A 17,739-nucleotide genomic window follows, 5' to 3' on the forward strand; every position below is an offset into this window, starting at 1 on the left:
TGAAAGTTCAAAAGTTGTTGGGCTATCGTCATAGAATTTGTACTTTGTAGAAGTACCTACCTGTTATTATCAATTAATTTTACGACCTAGAATATATACCTAGAGATAGAGAATGGGTGCTAAGCTAAGTACAGAAAAGTTTTAACGTGACCTGAAAAGAAAAGAAACCTTAAAAAAAGAAATGAAATCCCACCAAAACATTAAATGTAAAAAGGAGCCAAGCAAAATATTGCATAGCCATGCAATATATCTATCGTAAAAAGTTTTCAGATCACATTCAAGCCAAGCCTTCAACTTATTTTGTAATTTAAATCAACATTCAGTGAATTTATCAATAGTTTTCTTTATTTTATAATTATTATAATGGCTTGGCAATGAGCACTAGAGAAATAATCAGCGACTAATTGGATTTATTAGGTACCATAGTCCACATGCGTCGTTACATACTAAAAACACTTTACGCTTGCCGTTTGTGTAAGTATGAAATATCCCAAATATGAAGTTTTATATTTGATTTTCTTGTGCTCATTGCCGAGCCACTATAATAATTATAAAATAAAGAAAACTATTCATAAATTCACTTAATGTTGATTTAAATTACAAAATAAGTTGAAGGCTTGGATTGAATGTGATCTGAAAACTTTTTGCGATAGATATATTGCATGGCTACGCAATATTTTGCTTGGCTCCTTTTTATATTTAATGTTTTGGTGGGATTCCTTCTACTACACACTTAGATCCATCAAACCTAAGGCCACAAACGCGGCGGCGGGTCGATCGCGCCGCAATTGTGGCAGTGATATCTCACTGTACTTACTCACTGCTCACTGTACTATGTAGACTTTGGGTGTCGAGGCTACAATTATTGTAATTCCTGCACCCTGAAAAACTTTGAAATGGCTATAGAACTACTTCCGGGTGGGTAGTTAAAAGATCTATCATCTTCTTATCTATGGATGGTGGTTCTAGCATAATAGTTTGCTACTAGTTGTGTCCGAACTGTGCAGTCTGTTGCGATCAAGCTGTTATTAAAAATGTTAAGGATATTATATAGATCATCAATATATCCTCAACTGTTACATGATATCCGTACCCTGTAGGAAACACTTACAAACTCCACTTTTAGGTTAGAAGCTGGCGCGGCGCACCGGAACAGCTCGCTGTACCAGTGCTGCAGTGGGTTCTGCATAGACCTGCTTCAGCAGCTGGCCGAGCACCTGGGCTTCACGTACGAGCTGGTCCGAGTTGAGGACGGCCGCTGGGGCACGCTGCACCACGGCAAGTGGAATGGGCTCATCGCTGAACTCGTTAACAAGAAGACGGATATGGTATGTTGATATGTTGACTTACTAGCTATAATAACTAGATAATCAGCAGTTGCCTGACTCCGCTCAAATGACTAAAATGACAAACAAACTGGCTATAGATAAAATATTAAGTACAAACTTTTACCTTCATTATTATTTCTGAGATAAAATCTATTTTGTGCCTATTTTTATTTAGGCTTTAATTAATACTAGAGATCGCCCAGTGGTCGAAATTCGACCTTAGTTTCAATGACATATTTAGGACTACTTACCTGTATTTTGTAAAATTAATATTGACTTTATCATATTTTTCAACTCTTGTCTCTGGGACTTAGCTGATCTCAGAGTCAGACTGGCCGTGTAAGCATTGTCTAATAGTAGGTATAACTAACTAAAAACTATAATCCATTTTCAATTTGTCACCTTGTTGTCAACAGACTTCAACCATAAATAAAAGATTATAATTCGTATGTATAGGTTTGTCATTTTTCCTTGTGTGTGTGTTGTAGTGTGTGTAATGTTTTATTTGTTAAAAATATGTATGATAAAAGCATAATTTCAAAATAATATTAGCTCGATGCACTCCTTCACCATATAAACTATAACTGTGCAAAATTTCATTCACCAACGTTTCCCCATTTTTCGTAAAAAGTGATACAAAGTTTTAGGCTCACGTATTAATATATAGATGAAAGTAGTTACTTACGTCAATACGTAGCTAAATTCATTTTGAATTGATTCAGCGGCTAAAAGTTAAATATATGAATACGTTGAGCGTTTGCCGGTGCCCGTAGGCCGTAGCCCGTAACTTATGAAGAGTGTGCACGGTACTCATGTGGAAATCATACGATCCGTCTGCTCGTAAAATAATAGAGCACGAATTTAAAACATTCTTGACATAATATTATAGCTATTATATTATTATAGGGCTATTACGCGTAAACCGCACGTGCGCGGTGCGAGTAGCAAGGACCGCAAGTAATACTGTATATTATATTGTGCGAGCTTTTACCGACGGTCAATTAACCCGACCGAACCATATTTGTGGAATTTCACTATAATTTGATCATATAATATAATATCGACTCTTCGTTCAGCGATTGAGGCTAATTGAGTCAAGAAATAGGTTCGATGACTATCACACATAAATACGAAACTTTTAAATGCGAAATTGATTTTGTCGACAACCACTTGCCGCTTAGGTATACCGCTGAACCGATTTTATGAAATTTGGTTTGGAGATATGTACCGTACTTCGGGCCCCGAGAAAGTACATTGGATATATAGCTTTTCCCCCGACAAAAATGCACGGCTCGAGTGCAACATACAAATTTATGACCAAACAACTTTGCGGGCAACATCTAGTTGTTTATTACAATTTTACTAAATTGTTTATTGCGTTTCCTATACGTCGGTTTGCATTGAGTAATTATTAATTGGTAAAAGCACAAATTTTATAAAGTGTATGACGTCTAGGTATTTAGCAAATATTTAAGTTCTAAATTTAATATAGTTCCTTTATGTAGATCTATGTAGGTCATGTTACGTAATTAATGTGTTCACATGTTTGAATATAATGCGCCGAAGTCTCGACCTTCGAGTTTCGACACCTTGAATGGTGCAAAGTCAAGTTGAATAGTTTTATAACCGAGTTGAAATATAAAATATTAATTTGAACACTCTAGATTTTTATACTGTCTAAGCTCTGCAAATTATGTACTTTCAAATATACTGTTTACAGCATTTTCTAGTTTACTCGTTTACGTTATAACCAGAGCCGGATCTACCCTATGGCTATTGTGGCTTAAGCCCAGGGCCCCATGATTTCAAGGACCCCCAGCTATGTCAAGTCACAGTCAAAAATAGACGATAATGCGATAGAATTGATAATTTTATTAAATTAAACAAATCGTGTGGTTTGTACTTTGTATCCCCTCAGTAAACAAATTTTATGTACAAACTTAAAATGTCACAAATGCTGTTCTGTAATAATAATAATAAAACATTTATTCAAGAACTTTGGGCATTACACCACACTACATTACAAAAAAAAAAAACGAAAACACAGAACAGTTAAAATGATACAACAAATCTGTTGTACAAATAATTAAATAAATAAATCCCTGCAAATCCTATGATTAAGGTTTATTATGCAATTTAGACCGTGTTGTCCGGTGTTGGTAGTTGGTACTACGAACTGACAGTTAAAATGTTGTAGCCCTAAGTAGTTTCAGCCCAGGGCCCCCTAAGCTCATGGTCCGGCCCTGGTTATAACTTATGATTAACTACGGTCTACGATAAATGTATCTAATATTGCAGGTACTGACATCGCTAATGATAAACTCTGACCGCGAGGCGGTGGTGGACTTCAGTGTACCGTTCATGGAGACGGGCATAGCGATAGTGGTGGCCAAGCGGACGGGTATCATATCTCCCACTGCCTTCCTCGAGCCGTTCGACACAGCGTCGTGGATGCTAGTCGGCGCCGTCGCGATACAAGCCGCCACCTTCTCAATATTCTTCTTCGAATGGCTTTCCCCGAGCGGATTCGATTGCTCCACGGGCGATAACTCGAAAAGAATACCTCAGAATAGGTTCTCGCTCTGTCGAACTTATTGGATCGTTTGGGCGGTCCTCTTTCAGGTGAGTCGTTAGACTGGAGTCTGGATTGCGTGCGGCATTCGATAAGGATTTCGGTTTATTGTGTGATATCCCATTGTGAGGATTTTATTATTAAAAAAGGTATATGAGCTGTATATAAGTTGGTGAATAGGTAATAGTAGTTTTGGAAATCGATAAAAATAGAGGCAAAGATTGCTCTTAAGAACTTATAACAAAGAACCAAGTTATAATCAACTTATAGCCAAATAAAACGTAGCATCATCTTAAAAGATGATATAAGTTGGTGAATAGGTAAGTACCTAACAGTTGTTTTGGAAATCGATAAAAATAGAGGCATAGATTTTTATTGGTCTTAAGTACTCTTAACAAACAACAAAATTACAAATAACTTTCAGTCGCATAAAAGGCGCAAATCCTATGAACTTTTGAGTTAAAACTAACTTTTTTTGTACAAGTGTTACAAAGTGTTATGGCGTACCATCAAAGAAACTGATTCATAGGCAGACGGCGGACCTACATCATTTTGTTGGATTATGTCAATTCAAAGTCGTGATCTGGCGGCTGGGATTGTCATAACTCATTACTCGACCAAATTACGTAGTTCCGCCATCTGACAATGAATCAACTTCTCTGATAGTACCTACGTATTGCCGCGACTAAAATTTAACAAATAAATATTTTTTTCTGATGTTCATATCTTGAGTTGTGTTCCCCAGGCATCGGTGCACGTGGACTCGCCGCGCGGTTTCACGGCGCGCTTCATGACTAACATGTGGGCGATGTTCGCGGTGGTCTTCCTGGCTATATACACCGCCAACCTCGCGGCTTTCATGATAACGCGGGAGGAGTACCACGAGCTGAGCGGGCTGGACGACCCGCGGGTGGCGCGCCCGCTGTCACACCGCCCCGCGCTGAAGTTCGGCACCGTGCCGTGGTCGCACACTGACGCGACGCTGCATAAGTACTTCCCCGAGCCGCACGCCTATATGGCTCAGTAAGTTTTTTTTTTCATAATCGACGTCGTCGTCGCCATCATCGACATTATCATGATCATCTCATCGTCATCATGACACTTACTGCCGCACTCAGAGTCGAACATTAATTAGATTACCTACTTAAATGTAACTAGCTAGCGAGTAGGAGTAGGAAGTAATTGCTCGTTTAAAGATATAAGATTAATTTATGACATTTATGACATAACTCTTCATTAAATTGAAGGTTAATCATAATTAAGGGTGGGTTGCACATATTCTGTCGAATATTAGCAATTTATTTGCTACTCAAAATTGCCGAGTTATTCAGCTGATTGGACAGGATGTAATTCCGAATCATTAAATTCTCTTCATATCTCTGAAGAAGAAGTAAAGAGCTCCCTTCAAAAACTTAATGACAATAAAGGTCCAGGCCCCGATGGCATTCCGCCACTGTTTCTCCGAAATTGTTCATAGCAACTTGCTTATCCTCTTTATCTACTTTAAGTAGCGGAAAATTTCCTTCAAAGTGAAAAGAAGCTTTCGTTACTCCGATACATAAAAACGGGGATCTAAGTAATATAGCAAATTATAGGCCTATATCAATTTTGTCAATAATGGGTAAATTGCTCGAAAAATTTGTGAAAAACAAGCTCTATTTTCACATCAAAAGCAAACTTGATATAAATTGTTACGTGCTAGGGTTCGAGGATTTGGAGAGAAAGACCTGCTGACTCTCTTAAAGACTTTATTCACTAAGTCCAGGTCACACAAGCACACACTAGGTCACAACACTTAGCATTAAGTCCAAAACACTAAGCACTATCACTGTCCTAGGTCGTAGCCAAGTCGCAGGTTTCACTGGTTCACTCACTATTGATCACTTGTGTTCACTCCGAAGTCACCTTGATGATAGCTCGAAACGAACTGAATCGCCGGGCCGTCTACCTGCGGCTTTTTATATGGCGAGACGAATTCCAGAAAGTTCCCGATTCACGTAAATAAGTAAACAAGTATAGGAACTTTCTAGGAGGCTCGAGCATGTACCACCTGGCGCCATCTAGTTTCGAGTATGGGATTTATGTGTAGTGTGTTCCCTGATCAGTTTCGCTGGTTTGCCGCTAGATGGCACCACATGTCCGTATACCGTGTACCGTAACACTACTCCCCTCTTAGAGATGCTCGTCCCGAGCATCATTGTTACTGCCATGGTAACGCGCCACGCTGTTCCTACGACGCGACCGCGCTCCCTACAGGTAGTTACGTTTAATACAAACGGCATACATAATAATATAGACGAAATCCGCGAATTCGTCTTAAACCACAATGTCGATATTTTACTAGTTCAGGAGACGTTCCTTAAGCCTAGTAGAAAAAGCCCCAAAATAGCTAACTATAAAATAGTTAGAAATGACAGAACCCGATCCCAACTCGGTGGCACAATGATTTATTACAAAAAATCATTGCACTGTGTTCCCCTAGAACCCCCATCCCTAACTAATTTAGAAACTTCTATTTGTCACATTAGCATGACAGACCATCAACCCATCATAATAGTATCTGCCTATTTAGCCAGCAAAATGCCCATAACTTCTAGCGAATTAGGATCGCTATTTAACTTAGGCAACGCCGTCATCATTGCCGGCGACCTAAACTGCAAACACACAGAGTGGGGCAATGTCATCTCAAATACGAATGGCATTAGATTAATCGCCTTAAGCGACTCCTTAAATTTTGCAATTTTAGCCCCTAACGACCCCACTCGCTACGACACTGCTAGCCGTAGTAACAACCTTACTCATAGCCCTAGTGTTATTGATATCGCATTAATTAAAAACATTAACCTCAACATCTCTTTGGAAACAATCCACGAGCTTAACTCGGACCACAGACCAGTTAAAATTGCGCTAGGCAATTCTAACCAACTCGCTGCTAGTACTAAAAAGATAATTGATTATAAATTACTAGGAGATAACCTAAAAAACCTTCAATCGAGTCACCTCGATCTCATTCCCGATTTCATAGAAAACTCTAAAGTGGCGCTTGAGGCCTCTCTCCACTTGACTGATCATCTGATAGAGAACATCGAAAAATCTTCTAGGGAAATGCCAACGATTCATGAGAATCGCTGGCCTCTCCCAGATGATATAAAAGAGTCCATCAGACTCCGTAACGCGGCTAAACGCACATACGATCGCTACCCATCGGAAGACTGGAGGAGGGCCCTCCGTCACTACGAGAGGGAAGTTAAATATAAAATCAAACAACACAAAGCCGAGAGGTGGGATCGACTTCTTAGCGAACTCGAACCGTCTCACACGGCCTACTGGCCGCTCGCGAAGTCCCTCAAAAAAGATACGGAGAGCGATATGCCTCCATTAAACAGATCAAATCGTCCTCCTGCACTGGAGGATATCGAAAAAGCCGAATGCTTGGCCGACACCATAGAAAATCAGTGCCGACCTAGTACTCTCCCAACTGACCCCGATCATGTTAATCTAGTCAATACCGAGGTAGAAAGCCGACTCATGGCCCCACCTTCAGAGCCCCTCAGGCCGGTGGATGCGGAGGAAATCAAAGATATTATTAAAGATTTGAATTCAAGAAAGGCCCCAGGCCTGGACGGTATCTCAAATAAAACCCTTAAATTACTACCTTCCACTATAATTGAATTACTCGTGAGCATCTTTAACGCCCTTTTACTAGGATGTTCATTCCCAGATATTTGGAAAGTAGCTATAATAATAGGTATCCACAAACCGGGTAAACTCCGGACGGAACCAAGTAGTTACAGACCAATTAGTTTAATTAGTTGCCTCGGTAAAATTTACGAAAGAGTTATACTACGACGCCTAAAAGACGTCATAGTTGATAAAAAACTCTTACCTGATGAACAATTCGCATTCCGCGAATTCCACAGCTGTCCCGCTCAGGTACACCGCCTAACGGAGTACATATTAGAACAAAAGAACAATAGGAAACCGACTTGCGCGGTTTTCTTTGATGTCGCAAAAGCATTCGACAAAATTTGGCACAATGGGCTAATCTATAAACTTTTTAAACTCGGCATTCCCGATAGTCTTGTTATAATAATAAGTAACTACCTCAAAAACCGTAAATTTCGTTTTAGAGTCGAAGGCATTCTGTCTTCACTTAGAGATCTAGAAGCTGGAGTACCGCAGGGCTCGGTTCTCTCCCCGACCCTCTACAATCTCTACACGTCCGATTTGCCCACCCACCCTCGAGTACAAAAAGCGCTATTCGCGGACGACACGGCCCTTTTCTTTGCTCATCGCCAAATAGCTTTCGCGTCCAAAAAACTCCAAGAAGCAGTTACCGAACTCGGTAAATGGTTCGCTAAATGGAGAATCGAACTAAACCCCGACAAAAGTCACGCTATATTATTTAACGGACTAAAACGTAAGAAAATGCAACCTATTAGTCTGCACGGAAAATTAATTCCCGAAGTCACGGCTGTCAAATACTTAGGAGTAGTACTAAACAAGTCGATGTCATTCACGAACCATATATCGAATACCGTACGTAAAGCGAAATTTGTATTATACAAATTATATCCTTTACTCAACGCAAGTAGCAAAATGTCCTTAAGACATAAGCTCACCTTATACAAAACATGTATAAGAACGATACTCACTTATGCGTGCGTCTCTTTCGCACACATAAGTGACAATCAGATGAACCAATTGCAACGAGTACAAAACCGTTTTTTGCGCATGGCAACAGGTGCCCCCCGCTACATGCGAAACATCGACTTGCATAGAGACTGCGAGCTTATCACTATCAAAGCCTATATCAAAGAACTCTCAGAGAGATTCTTTGAGAAAGGCAAAGTACATCCCAATCCGCTCATTCGTAAGGCTGTGGACTACGAACATGACGCATCATTCCGATACCCCTTCAGACGGCCTAAGCATATCTTAGCCGACCCTGTAGACCCCATCACAGAATACGTAACGTACTGTGTACAGTTACGTAAACACAAATCACACTCACCCGCGTGGTTAGTACTGCACCGGGGACGACGCCGGCGCCTTCCCCGAGGACTTAACACGACCCGAATGACAAACAGACAGACCGACCGAAATCCGATGCCGAGCTCGATCCCGGGTTCGAGTTCGCATGCGGATAGCATAGGAACACACCTAAATCATGACCGCGACCGCGACATTGTCGTAGAGAGCTCTACCAATTACTTTGACATTAGAACATACACGCGTATGTCACCCCAACCGGACTCGGAAGGGGAGAGGGACGGCCCTCTTTTAAGCAATAACATTAATAACTTGAGCTCATCTACCGCGATAACTCGTACGCAGCTAGTTTGTGCTACCGCGCGCGAGCAGCCTCACTCGTCTGAGAGTGAGTAAGGGGTCGGACCCCTTAAGAGCAGGGGGGACCCGTGTCCCCACGTCAGATAAAAATAGCTTATTTTCGTAGCTTTCCCCAATATTGCCCGTCTAGAATGTCACACGTGTGACTTTAGGGGAGGGGGCCAGGCCCCCCTCATTGTTTATTTCCAAACCAACTAGCAACAGACTAGTTATAGCCACGATTAAACTACTATGGTCTTAACCAGACCAGTAGCTTAGACCCTTTCGAAAAAAAAAAAAAAAAAAAAAAAAAAATGTTCCTACGACTACTCCTGGTCTGTGGTCCCTTTACAGCAGCGCAAGTAATACATCTGTGGCACCAATCCTGCACATCATCTCTCCAATGCAACCAGAAGAATCGTTCTCGCACTTTCCTTAGCATCCTCTTGACACCTAGATGACTCCCTGATACGCCCTCATGTATCTCGCGGAGAACATCTGGTACTCTTGCCCTTGGGACAATTATCTGAAAATAGAACTCTCTTCGGTTAGCCTTCTGCCATTTCCGGTAGAGTATTCCATCCTGAAGTATCAGACTGTCCCATTGCTCCCAGTACGCCTTTGTGACAGCGCCAGTGGTTGCAACCTCACTCCAGATTGGTTTTCGTCACCCAGTTTCTTCCATGTGATGATGTGCCGAAGGTCGTCATCTCTTTCTTGAGCCTTTCTCATAGCTTCATTCTCCATGTGCCCCAAATTACTTGTTCTCTTTGTTCCGCTCCGTGCCTGGGAGGTAACAGTCACCGGGGCTTTCTCCGCGTCATCCAGTACTCGCCCCTTAGTTCTGGATTCTATTCATTCCCCATGATTCCGGGTAGGGGACGAAACCGCTTGCTTCTTCAATTCCTCCATTTGTTCCTCGATCCTTTTTATACTTGGCATCTGGGTCTTCTTCTGCGGACAGTTTAGCTGAAGATGACCCCTCTCACCACACTTATAGCACATGGCTTCAAATCTTTTCCTCGTAGACGCCTTAACATCCTTGACTTCCTCAAAGACCTTGTGGATCTTATGGGTCTGCCGTATGTCATGGCTAACAGTCTCAACTTCCAAAGCATGCGCTAATGCTTCCTTTAGCGATGTATGGTGACCAAGTCTTACTGCAGCCCTGACCTCCAGGTCTTTGATTCCGTCGACAAATCCTTGAACCTGCGGCTTTTTATATGGCGAGACGAATTCCAGAAAGTTCCCGATTCACGTAAACAAGTAAACAAGTATAGGAACTTTCTAGGAGGCTCGAGCATGTACCACCTGGCGCCATCTAGTTTCGAGTAGGAGATTTATGTGTAGTGTGTCCCCTGATCAGTTTCGCTGGTTTGCCGCTAGATGGCACCACATGTCCGTATACCGTGTACCGTAACAACACGGATTTCTTCGGGGTAGATCGACTACATCAAACCTAATAGGTTACGTCTCGGATATTTATGAAGCATTAGAAAACAAAAAAGAAGTTCATGCTATATATACTGATTTTTCTAAGGCTTTTGATGTAGTTAACCATCAAATCCTAATTGCTAAGTTGGCTCATGCTGGCATATGTGGTTCCCTATTGAGATGGTGTGAATCCTATCTACTAAACCGGTCTCAGCTAGTTAAAATTAGGGGTTTTCAGTCTATTTTAAAAATGGTACCGTCTGGTGTGCCCCAGGGCTCTCACTTAGGACCAATATTCTTTTTAATTTATGTTAACGATTTGTGTTTGAATTTAACATCCAATTATCAAATGTTCGCTGATGATCTTAAAATCTACCGAGTTATAGGAAGTACGGCTGACACAGTTTTACTACAAAGAGATATTGACCAGGTGACTCATTGGTGCTTATCAAACGGAATGAATTTAAATGTTGTAAAATGCAATTATATAAAATTTTCACGTAAACGTAATCCTTTCCGTCACATGTACCATATCTCTAGCAATCCTATAACTAAAGTGTCCTCCATGCGTGATTTGGGTGTTATATTTGATAGCAAACTAGATTTTCGAGAGCATATAAATAGTATAACATCTAAAGCTACTAAAATGGCTGGTTTTGTAATACGACAGACCAAGTTTTTCAAAGATCCAGAAATACCGGTGATACTTTTTAACTGTTATGTTCGTTTCATTGTTGAATATTGTCACAGTATAGCAATATGTCATATTGCTATACTGTGATATTGTTCTCAAGTATGGAATCCATTTTATTATGCCCACATTTTGAAAATCGAGAAACTGCAAAAACACTTCTTGTATCATTTAAGTATGTTATTCTCTAAACCTTTGTCAAAATTTAATTTCTTATGAAGCTAAAACTCCCCATTATACCGAATGTGTGCCTTATACAATAAGACCTGCGGTGAAATCGATATTTTTGGTACTTCTGTCTCATTATTCAAAGATAATTTATATAAAATTGTAAGCAAAGATTAAGTAACAAGAATTTGGCACCATTTTTGTAACTTAGATTTATTTTGCATATAGTATTCACTTCAAGAAGGATGTACACTACGTTATGATACTTACTAACTTTTATTTAGAAATAAGTTAAAAATGCGTATTATCTAGTTTAGTGAATCAATAAAAAAATTAAAAAAACAACGCCTCTGGTACAACCCACCCTAAGGGTGGATTGCACCAACTTACTTTAACTATAATATAACTGTAACTTTTACTATAACTTTAACTACAATTCAAAATGTCAAATCTTTGGTTAAAGTCAATAACGGACGCCATATTTAACGATAACCTTGAGCTCGACAAGGCTTTAAATGAACGTGGTGAAAAAGGGAACTAACGCTGTCATCATACATAAACGCCATTTTTTGACAGTTCTCCTTTACCAGCAGCGCCCCCGCCCACGTTCATTTAAACTTTAAAGCCTTGTAGGACCAGCTGTCATCTGTCAAATTCTGTGGTCAAAGTTAAGGTTAAAGGTAAAGTTAGCTTTAACTATATATAACCATAATTGTAACTAGAACCGCGCCTCTAGTGCAACCCACCCTAGTCTGTCGAGTACGGCGGAGGAACACGATGCTTGCAAAATTTTTCATCGCGGGTAAAAATCCGATGTGTAAGCCCGGCCGCACATTGTCCGAATTCTGATTTTCTGACAGATACAGTTAAATTTCGCCGGACCGCCACCCCGCAAACTATCCGAAATATCCTTCCGGCGAGTTCGAGCTCACTCGGCTCAGTACAAAATGTAAGAGACAGCGCGGACGTTCAACTGTTTCTGATCAGAAATGTCGTACAATGTGCGGCCGGGCTAAATCTCCACTTTTTTGAAAATCGAATCAAAACAAATCTTGATTTTAACTAGATATTATTTTGGGGTAGCTTAATCCAACATAATACTAAAGTTATTGTATACTAGTAAGTGCCTGTCCCGATGAGGCGTTTTACGCGCGAAGTGTATACTCGCGTTTCGATTTCTATTGCATCCAGATTCCAGATGCCGCGTTTTAGGGCGTAATCAGACATGCGTGTTTTCTGCGCGCACGCGCTTTGTGGAAATGTATGAAAATCAGCTTTATGTAATTTAGCATAGAACCTCAAATTGCTATAGCGTTTGGGAAAACACGCGCGGGCTCTGAATCCGCCCGTGTAGAAAACGCGTCAAAATCACGCACGTCTGATCGCGCCGTTACGCGCGTTTTTACGCTGTAAACATGGACTCGAAGTTATAACGCTCCAATCAAATACGTACATTCGCCACGCGAACTCGACTCGCCCGAGCGAGTCGAGAGTCCCGCTCATTGCAAGCGTTTTACGCGCAAGTAAGAAAACGCCCGTAGGCATCTGGACGCGATATATTATGTACCTAGCTCTAGTATCTCGGGTACGCGCGTAAAACGCGTGAGTCGCTCACTCGCACGTAAAACGCCTCATCTAGACAGGCTCTTAAGCAGAAAAACTAGACATTATGTGTTGGTGTTAACGACGTGCTGTGACGCAGGTACAATCGCAGCACGGTGAGCGCGGGCGTGACCAGTGTACTGACGGCCGAACTCGACGCTTTCATCTACGATGGCACTGTGCTCGACTATTTAGTGTCCCAGGTAAGACATTTTTATAGGCGTCATGAAATAGAGCTTAAGTATGGTTCCGATCAACGCGGTAAGCGACCGTGACCGACAAAAATTCAAATAAAATGCCACTTTATGACCTAGATTATAGGTTTCATTTTGCTCTACGCCACTACTAAGCAGCGGCGCGGCGGCATGAGTCACTAAACCAATGTCGGTAAAAATTAACGTATCCTAGTATTATACAAAGACTTCTATGTAAATAGAATTCTTTGGTATTATAGCCTAAGACCTAAGTCATAAAGTGGCATTTTATTTGAATTTTTTGCCTGTCGTGGGGCATTCTCATCGTTCGCCTAAGATGTTTGTACCAACCAGATAGTTGTAATCCGTAGGACGAGGACTGCCGCCTGCTGACGGTCGGCTCCTGGTACGCCATGACGGGATACGGCCTAGCTTTTACACGAAACTCCAAATACCTCAGTATGTTCAATAAACGCCTGCTCGACCTGCGCTCCAATGGCGACCTAGAGAGGTTAAGAAGGTGAGGATATACTGACATAACATACGAGTACTTAATACTTTCATAGTAAATTTAGTTACGAGCGAAGCTACATTGTTAGGTTAGGTTAGTGTCGGAGTGGAATGCATTGCAGCGACATTAATAAAAATGTTTTGAAGCTGCAACCGAGGTTCTTGTCTAAGGCTTCCGCTAGATATATTAATAACTTTATGGTTGGGACATCTACGCCCATGGCAAAGTTATTCAAGCGGCATGAGCTACGAGATGTTTCATGTTTGTCGGCCTGAAATATATTACACTAGCTAAGAGTGCGGTTACACGATTGGTATGGCATCAGTTCAGGCCATCAGTCTGGAACTGACGCGGACGCGGACGCAGGTCAGTCCGTCAATCAACGGTTACACGATAATTTTCCCGTCAGTCGACATACTCATGGACTGAACTGATGCCATACTGACCGTGTAACCTAATAGCTGATGTCTAAGATATTTTTTAATATGTAAATAAATTCGTAACATCCAGGTACTGGATGACGGGCACGTGCAAGCCGAACAAGCAGGAGCACAAGTCATCGGACCCGCTGGCGCTCGAGCAGTTCCTGTCGGCGTTCCTGCTGCTGATGGCGGGAATACTGCTGGCGGCGCTGCTGCTGCTGCTGGAGCATGTGTACTTCCGCTACATGCGGGAGCACCTCGCCGCCTCCAGCGCCAGCGCCTGCTGCGCCCTCGTCTCCCTCTCTATGGGTGAGTTTTTGTAACGAAGTTTGTTCTCGCGCGTTACGTAAGGGGGCTAGACAGAAAAAATTAAGAATAAGCTTGTGGCGGTACTCACAATCAGCACCACAAACCTGCATCGCGCTATCGAAGTTATCTTAGTGCATCGGTTTATATTACGGTTAACGTATTTATGTATCACGTGGGCTTAGGACTGACTCGAGTACCTATAACACCTCGCTCGATCGAAAGATCATCTTCCTTTAGGGTAGCCACACACAAATACACCCTCGTATCTTGAAATGTGTTAGCAGATTGACAGCAAAAGCCATAAACCTCTTTGTCGTTCATGATTTGGCCTTGGATGTTAATCTAACGGCGGTTCCCAATATTTGATCTATCTCTGGTTTGGCCCTACTAGAGATAGGAATAACTCACATTAGACATTAGAGACATATATTTTACGTCAATTGTGAGCTATTCCTATCTCTAGTAGTGCAAAACCAGAGATAGATCAAATATTGAGAACGGCCGTAAGCCAACTTTAGCAATCGTGAAAAAAGTGGAGGAAAGTGAATGTGTAATGTATATGGTTGCCATCTGCTAAGTCAGTAGATAAGTCAGGACTAAATATTTACCTTGACCTTTCAGAAAATTATTTACTTACGTAGTATCTTTTTAAATTGTAGGCCAATCCCTATCGTTCCACGGCGCCGTGGTGGAAGCGGCGGCGCAGGGCTTCGGTGGCCCGCGGCGCGGACACTGTCGCTCCGCTATCTGCGCGGCCCAGGTATTTGTGTACCATCGAGGAAATTGATTCCTAGACTGTTGACGGCTACATCCGCGTCATTTGGTCAGCGCACAGTCGGCGTATGTCAATTCAATGTTAGCTGTGTAGACTAGGACGAGTCGGCGCATGAGTACCGAAAACTATTCCACCTCAATTTTTTTATGCGATCCTCTTCAAATTGCCCTCCTGATGATATAAATGCATGTTGCCAGGGCGCAACCCGGTGCCATATTGTTTAAACAAACATTGTTTAAATAATTGCAAGGAATTGTTATTTTTCAACCGAACAATTTTTTTTTATATTCTTTATTGAAATACTAATAAAAAAGGTCCTATGATTTTTTACGATAAAGTTAATATTTTTAAAGATATGAATTTTTAAAGATTCGAAAAACCTCAAATTTGGGTACTTTCGACCGATGAAAAACATATTAAAAAAAATATATATTTTTCTATATATAGTCAAAGTAATATATTTTTTTAAATGAGATTTCAAAAAATTTCATTGTTTAAGTATATCTTTTTTTTATCTTAGCAAAAGTAGACAAAAAATTGTGTTTTTTGTATGGGAGCCCCCCTTAAACAATTACTTTATTTCAATTTTATTATTAATTATTAAAGTACAAATATAATTAAGGATTTTGTGAAATTTTCAAGTTTTCGGTACTCATGCGCCGACTCGTGCTAGTCTAGTGAATTATTGTGATTGTAGATTATTGTGATCGCCGATCGGTCGGATGAGTTTGACTTACGCGATCAAATTACTTAGGTCACCATCTGCCTAGGAATCAACTTCTCTGATAGTACTACCGACTACGTCATTCAACAAACTGGCCCTCGTGAATTTATTCTTTTATGCCCAATAAAATAGTCGATGCTACTCCATTCTTCAGTATTAAATTTATTGTTTGTGTTATAGCGTAATGCTACGGCCACACTCGCAACAACACGAATTTTTGACATTTCTTTTTAAAGAATATAGACCTCTTCGCGTATAACGAATGCCCTTCGCGCTGGTACCTGACTTCGCGCGCTTCGGTTTTTATACGTTTGGTTAATAATAGCTATAGTGACCCGGCAACGCGAATACGAATCTTCGCCTTCAAGTGTGGCCGTAGCATAAACGTAGATAATATCTTCATTATTTAGAGGGCTTGAACTTATAAGGGTCAATTCCTCGCAACACATCTCTGGCGGAGACACAGCCTCAGGGTCAATAATTAAGACCGCATCGCGAAGCGTAGATGAATTTCCATACTTATACCTAGCGGAATAGAGCAACAATCTCGAGCTGTCAAACTCGAAAAATTGGTTTTCAGATGAACCAATTTTTCGAGTTGTCGAGTATTTTTCACACATCTGTATGTCAAACACACAGATGTGTGAAAAATATGTTTACTTAACACTTAGACAAGCATGATTGAACATGAATTCTATGAGATTAAATTGTCAACGTGCGGCACGTGCCGACTGGACGTCAAAAAATAGTGCTGCTGTCATGCATCACACGTCTCTTTTTACCACGCAGTGTTTCTGATAGTGACATCTCTCTTGCTCAGGCCTTTGTTTCTCTATTCCGCTAGGTATATTAACTTGCATTTCTAAATTTGTATGGATTTGACAGATTTGCAAGACGTCTCACGAAATTGAAATCTGTCAATCCAGAACAGAAATGAATCCACGCGTCGCGTTGCAGTCTGAATTGACCCTTATACGAGATTTACACTCTCCTCGTGGCTCGCGCGCGAATGTAAATCAAGTATTACGATACGTGTTGTGTCAGGTGTGGCGGGCGCGGCACGAGCGCGACGCAGCGGTGGCGCGCGCGCGGCAGCTGGCGGCGGCGCTGGCGGCGCACGGGCTGGCACCGCCGCCGCGCCGGCTGGCGTCCGCCGCCGCGCTGCTCGCCGCCGGCCACGACGCTACGCACCCGCGCACCCTGCACGCGCCCGCCGACCTCCTGCCCGACCTCGACCGCCCGCTCTCCTGTGGCGACCTGCGCGCGAGGTGACCACTTTTTTTAGTAAGGAGGGAAAATGCATTTGGCATCCCCCGCAGGCCGCATGACGTATAAAATATTAAATAATCATAATTTCGTATGTTCGCAGGGAGCGGATGCGGGTAGAAATGGAAACAGTGCTGTGAGGCGCATATTGCGCCACCCTTTTTCAATTCCTGAAGGCTGTTCTTACACCAAGTTATATAATATACAAGACGAAGTTAGTTATACCTAATGTTAAAATACGGACAGATAAAAGAAACGTTGTAATTATTAAATAAATTATTCCAATTATTAAAACAAAGAGATGGAGGTAGATAGCGAAGCGTTGTTGTGGGACGCGCGCGCGGGGCGGGCTGGGCGCCGTGCGCGCGTCCGCGTGTTGTCTACTACAATAAAATATATTTTTTGGACAATA

At 41.6% G+C, this 17,739-nt stretch overlaps 1 protein-coding gene across 1 annotated transcript in view; it reads left to right on the forward strand.

The window, feature by feature from the left end:
• LOC121738867 (glutamate receptor ionotropic, NMDA 2B) overlaps window positions 1-17,739 on the forward strand; it is a 33,335-nt gene extending 15,596 nt beyond the window's left edge. Inside the window, exons 8-16 of the mRNA XM_042131128.1 lie at window positions 1,127-1,328; window positions 3,627-3,950; window positions 4,646-4,923; window positions 13,227-13,329; window positions 13,692-13,840; window positions 14,342-14,562; window positions 15,222-15,322; window positions 17,106-17,329; window positions 17,431-17,739. Coding sequence (XP_041987062.1) covers window positions 1,127-1,328; window positions 3,627-3,950; window positions 4,646-4,923; window positions 13,227-13,329; window positions 13,692-13,840; window positions 14,342-14,562; window positions 15,222-15,322; window positions 17,106-17,329; window positions 17,431-17,467 — 1,639 coding nt within the window. The 3' untranslated portion in view covers window positions 17,468-17,739. The remainder of the gene's footprint in view (window positions 1-1,126; window positions 1,329-3,626; window positions 3,951-4,645; window positions 4,924-13,226; window positions 13,330-13,691; window positions 13,841-14,341; window positions 14,563-15,221; window positions 15,323-17,105; window positions 17,330-17,430) is intronic.

The sequence above is a fragment of the Aricia agestis genome, chromosome Z, assembly GCF_905147365.1.
Source record: "Aricia agestis chromosome Z, ilAriAges1.1, whole genome shotgun sequence".
Lineage (NCBI taxonomy): Eukaryota > Metazoa > Arthropoda > Insecta > Lepidoptera > Lycaenidae > Aricia > Aricia agestis.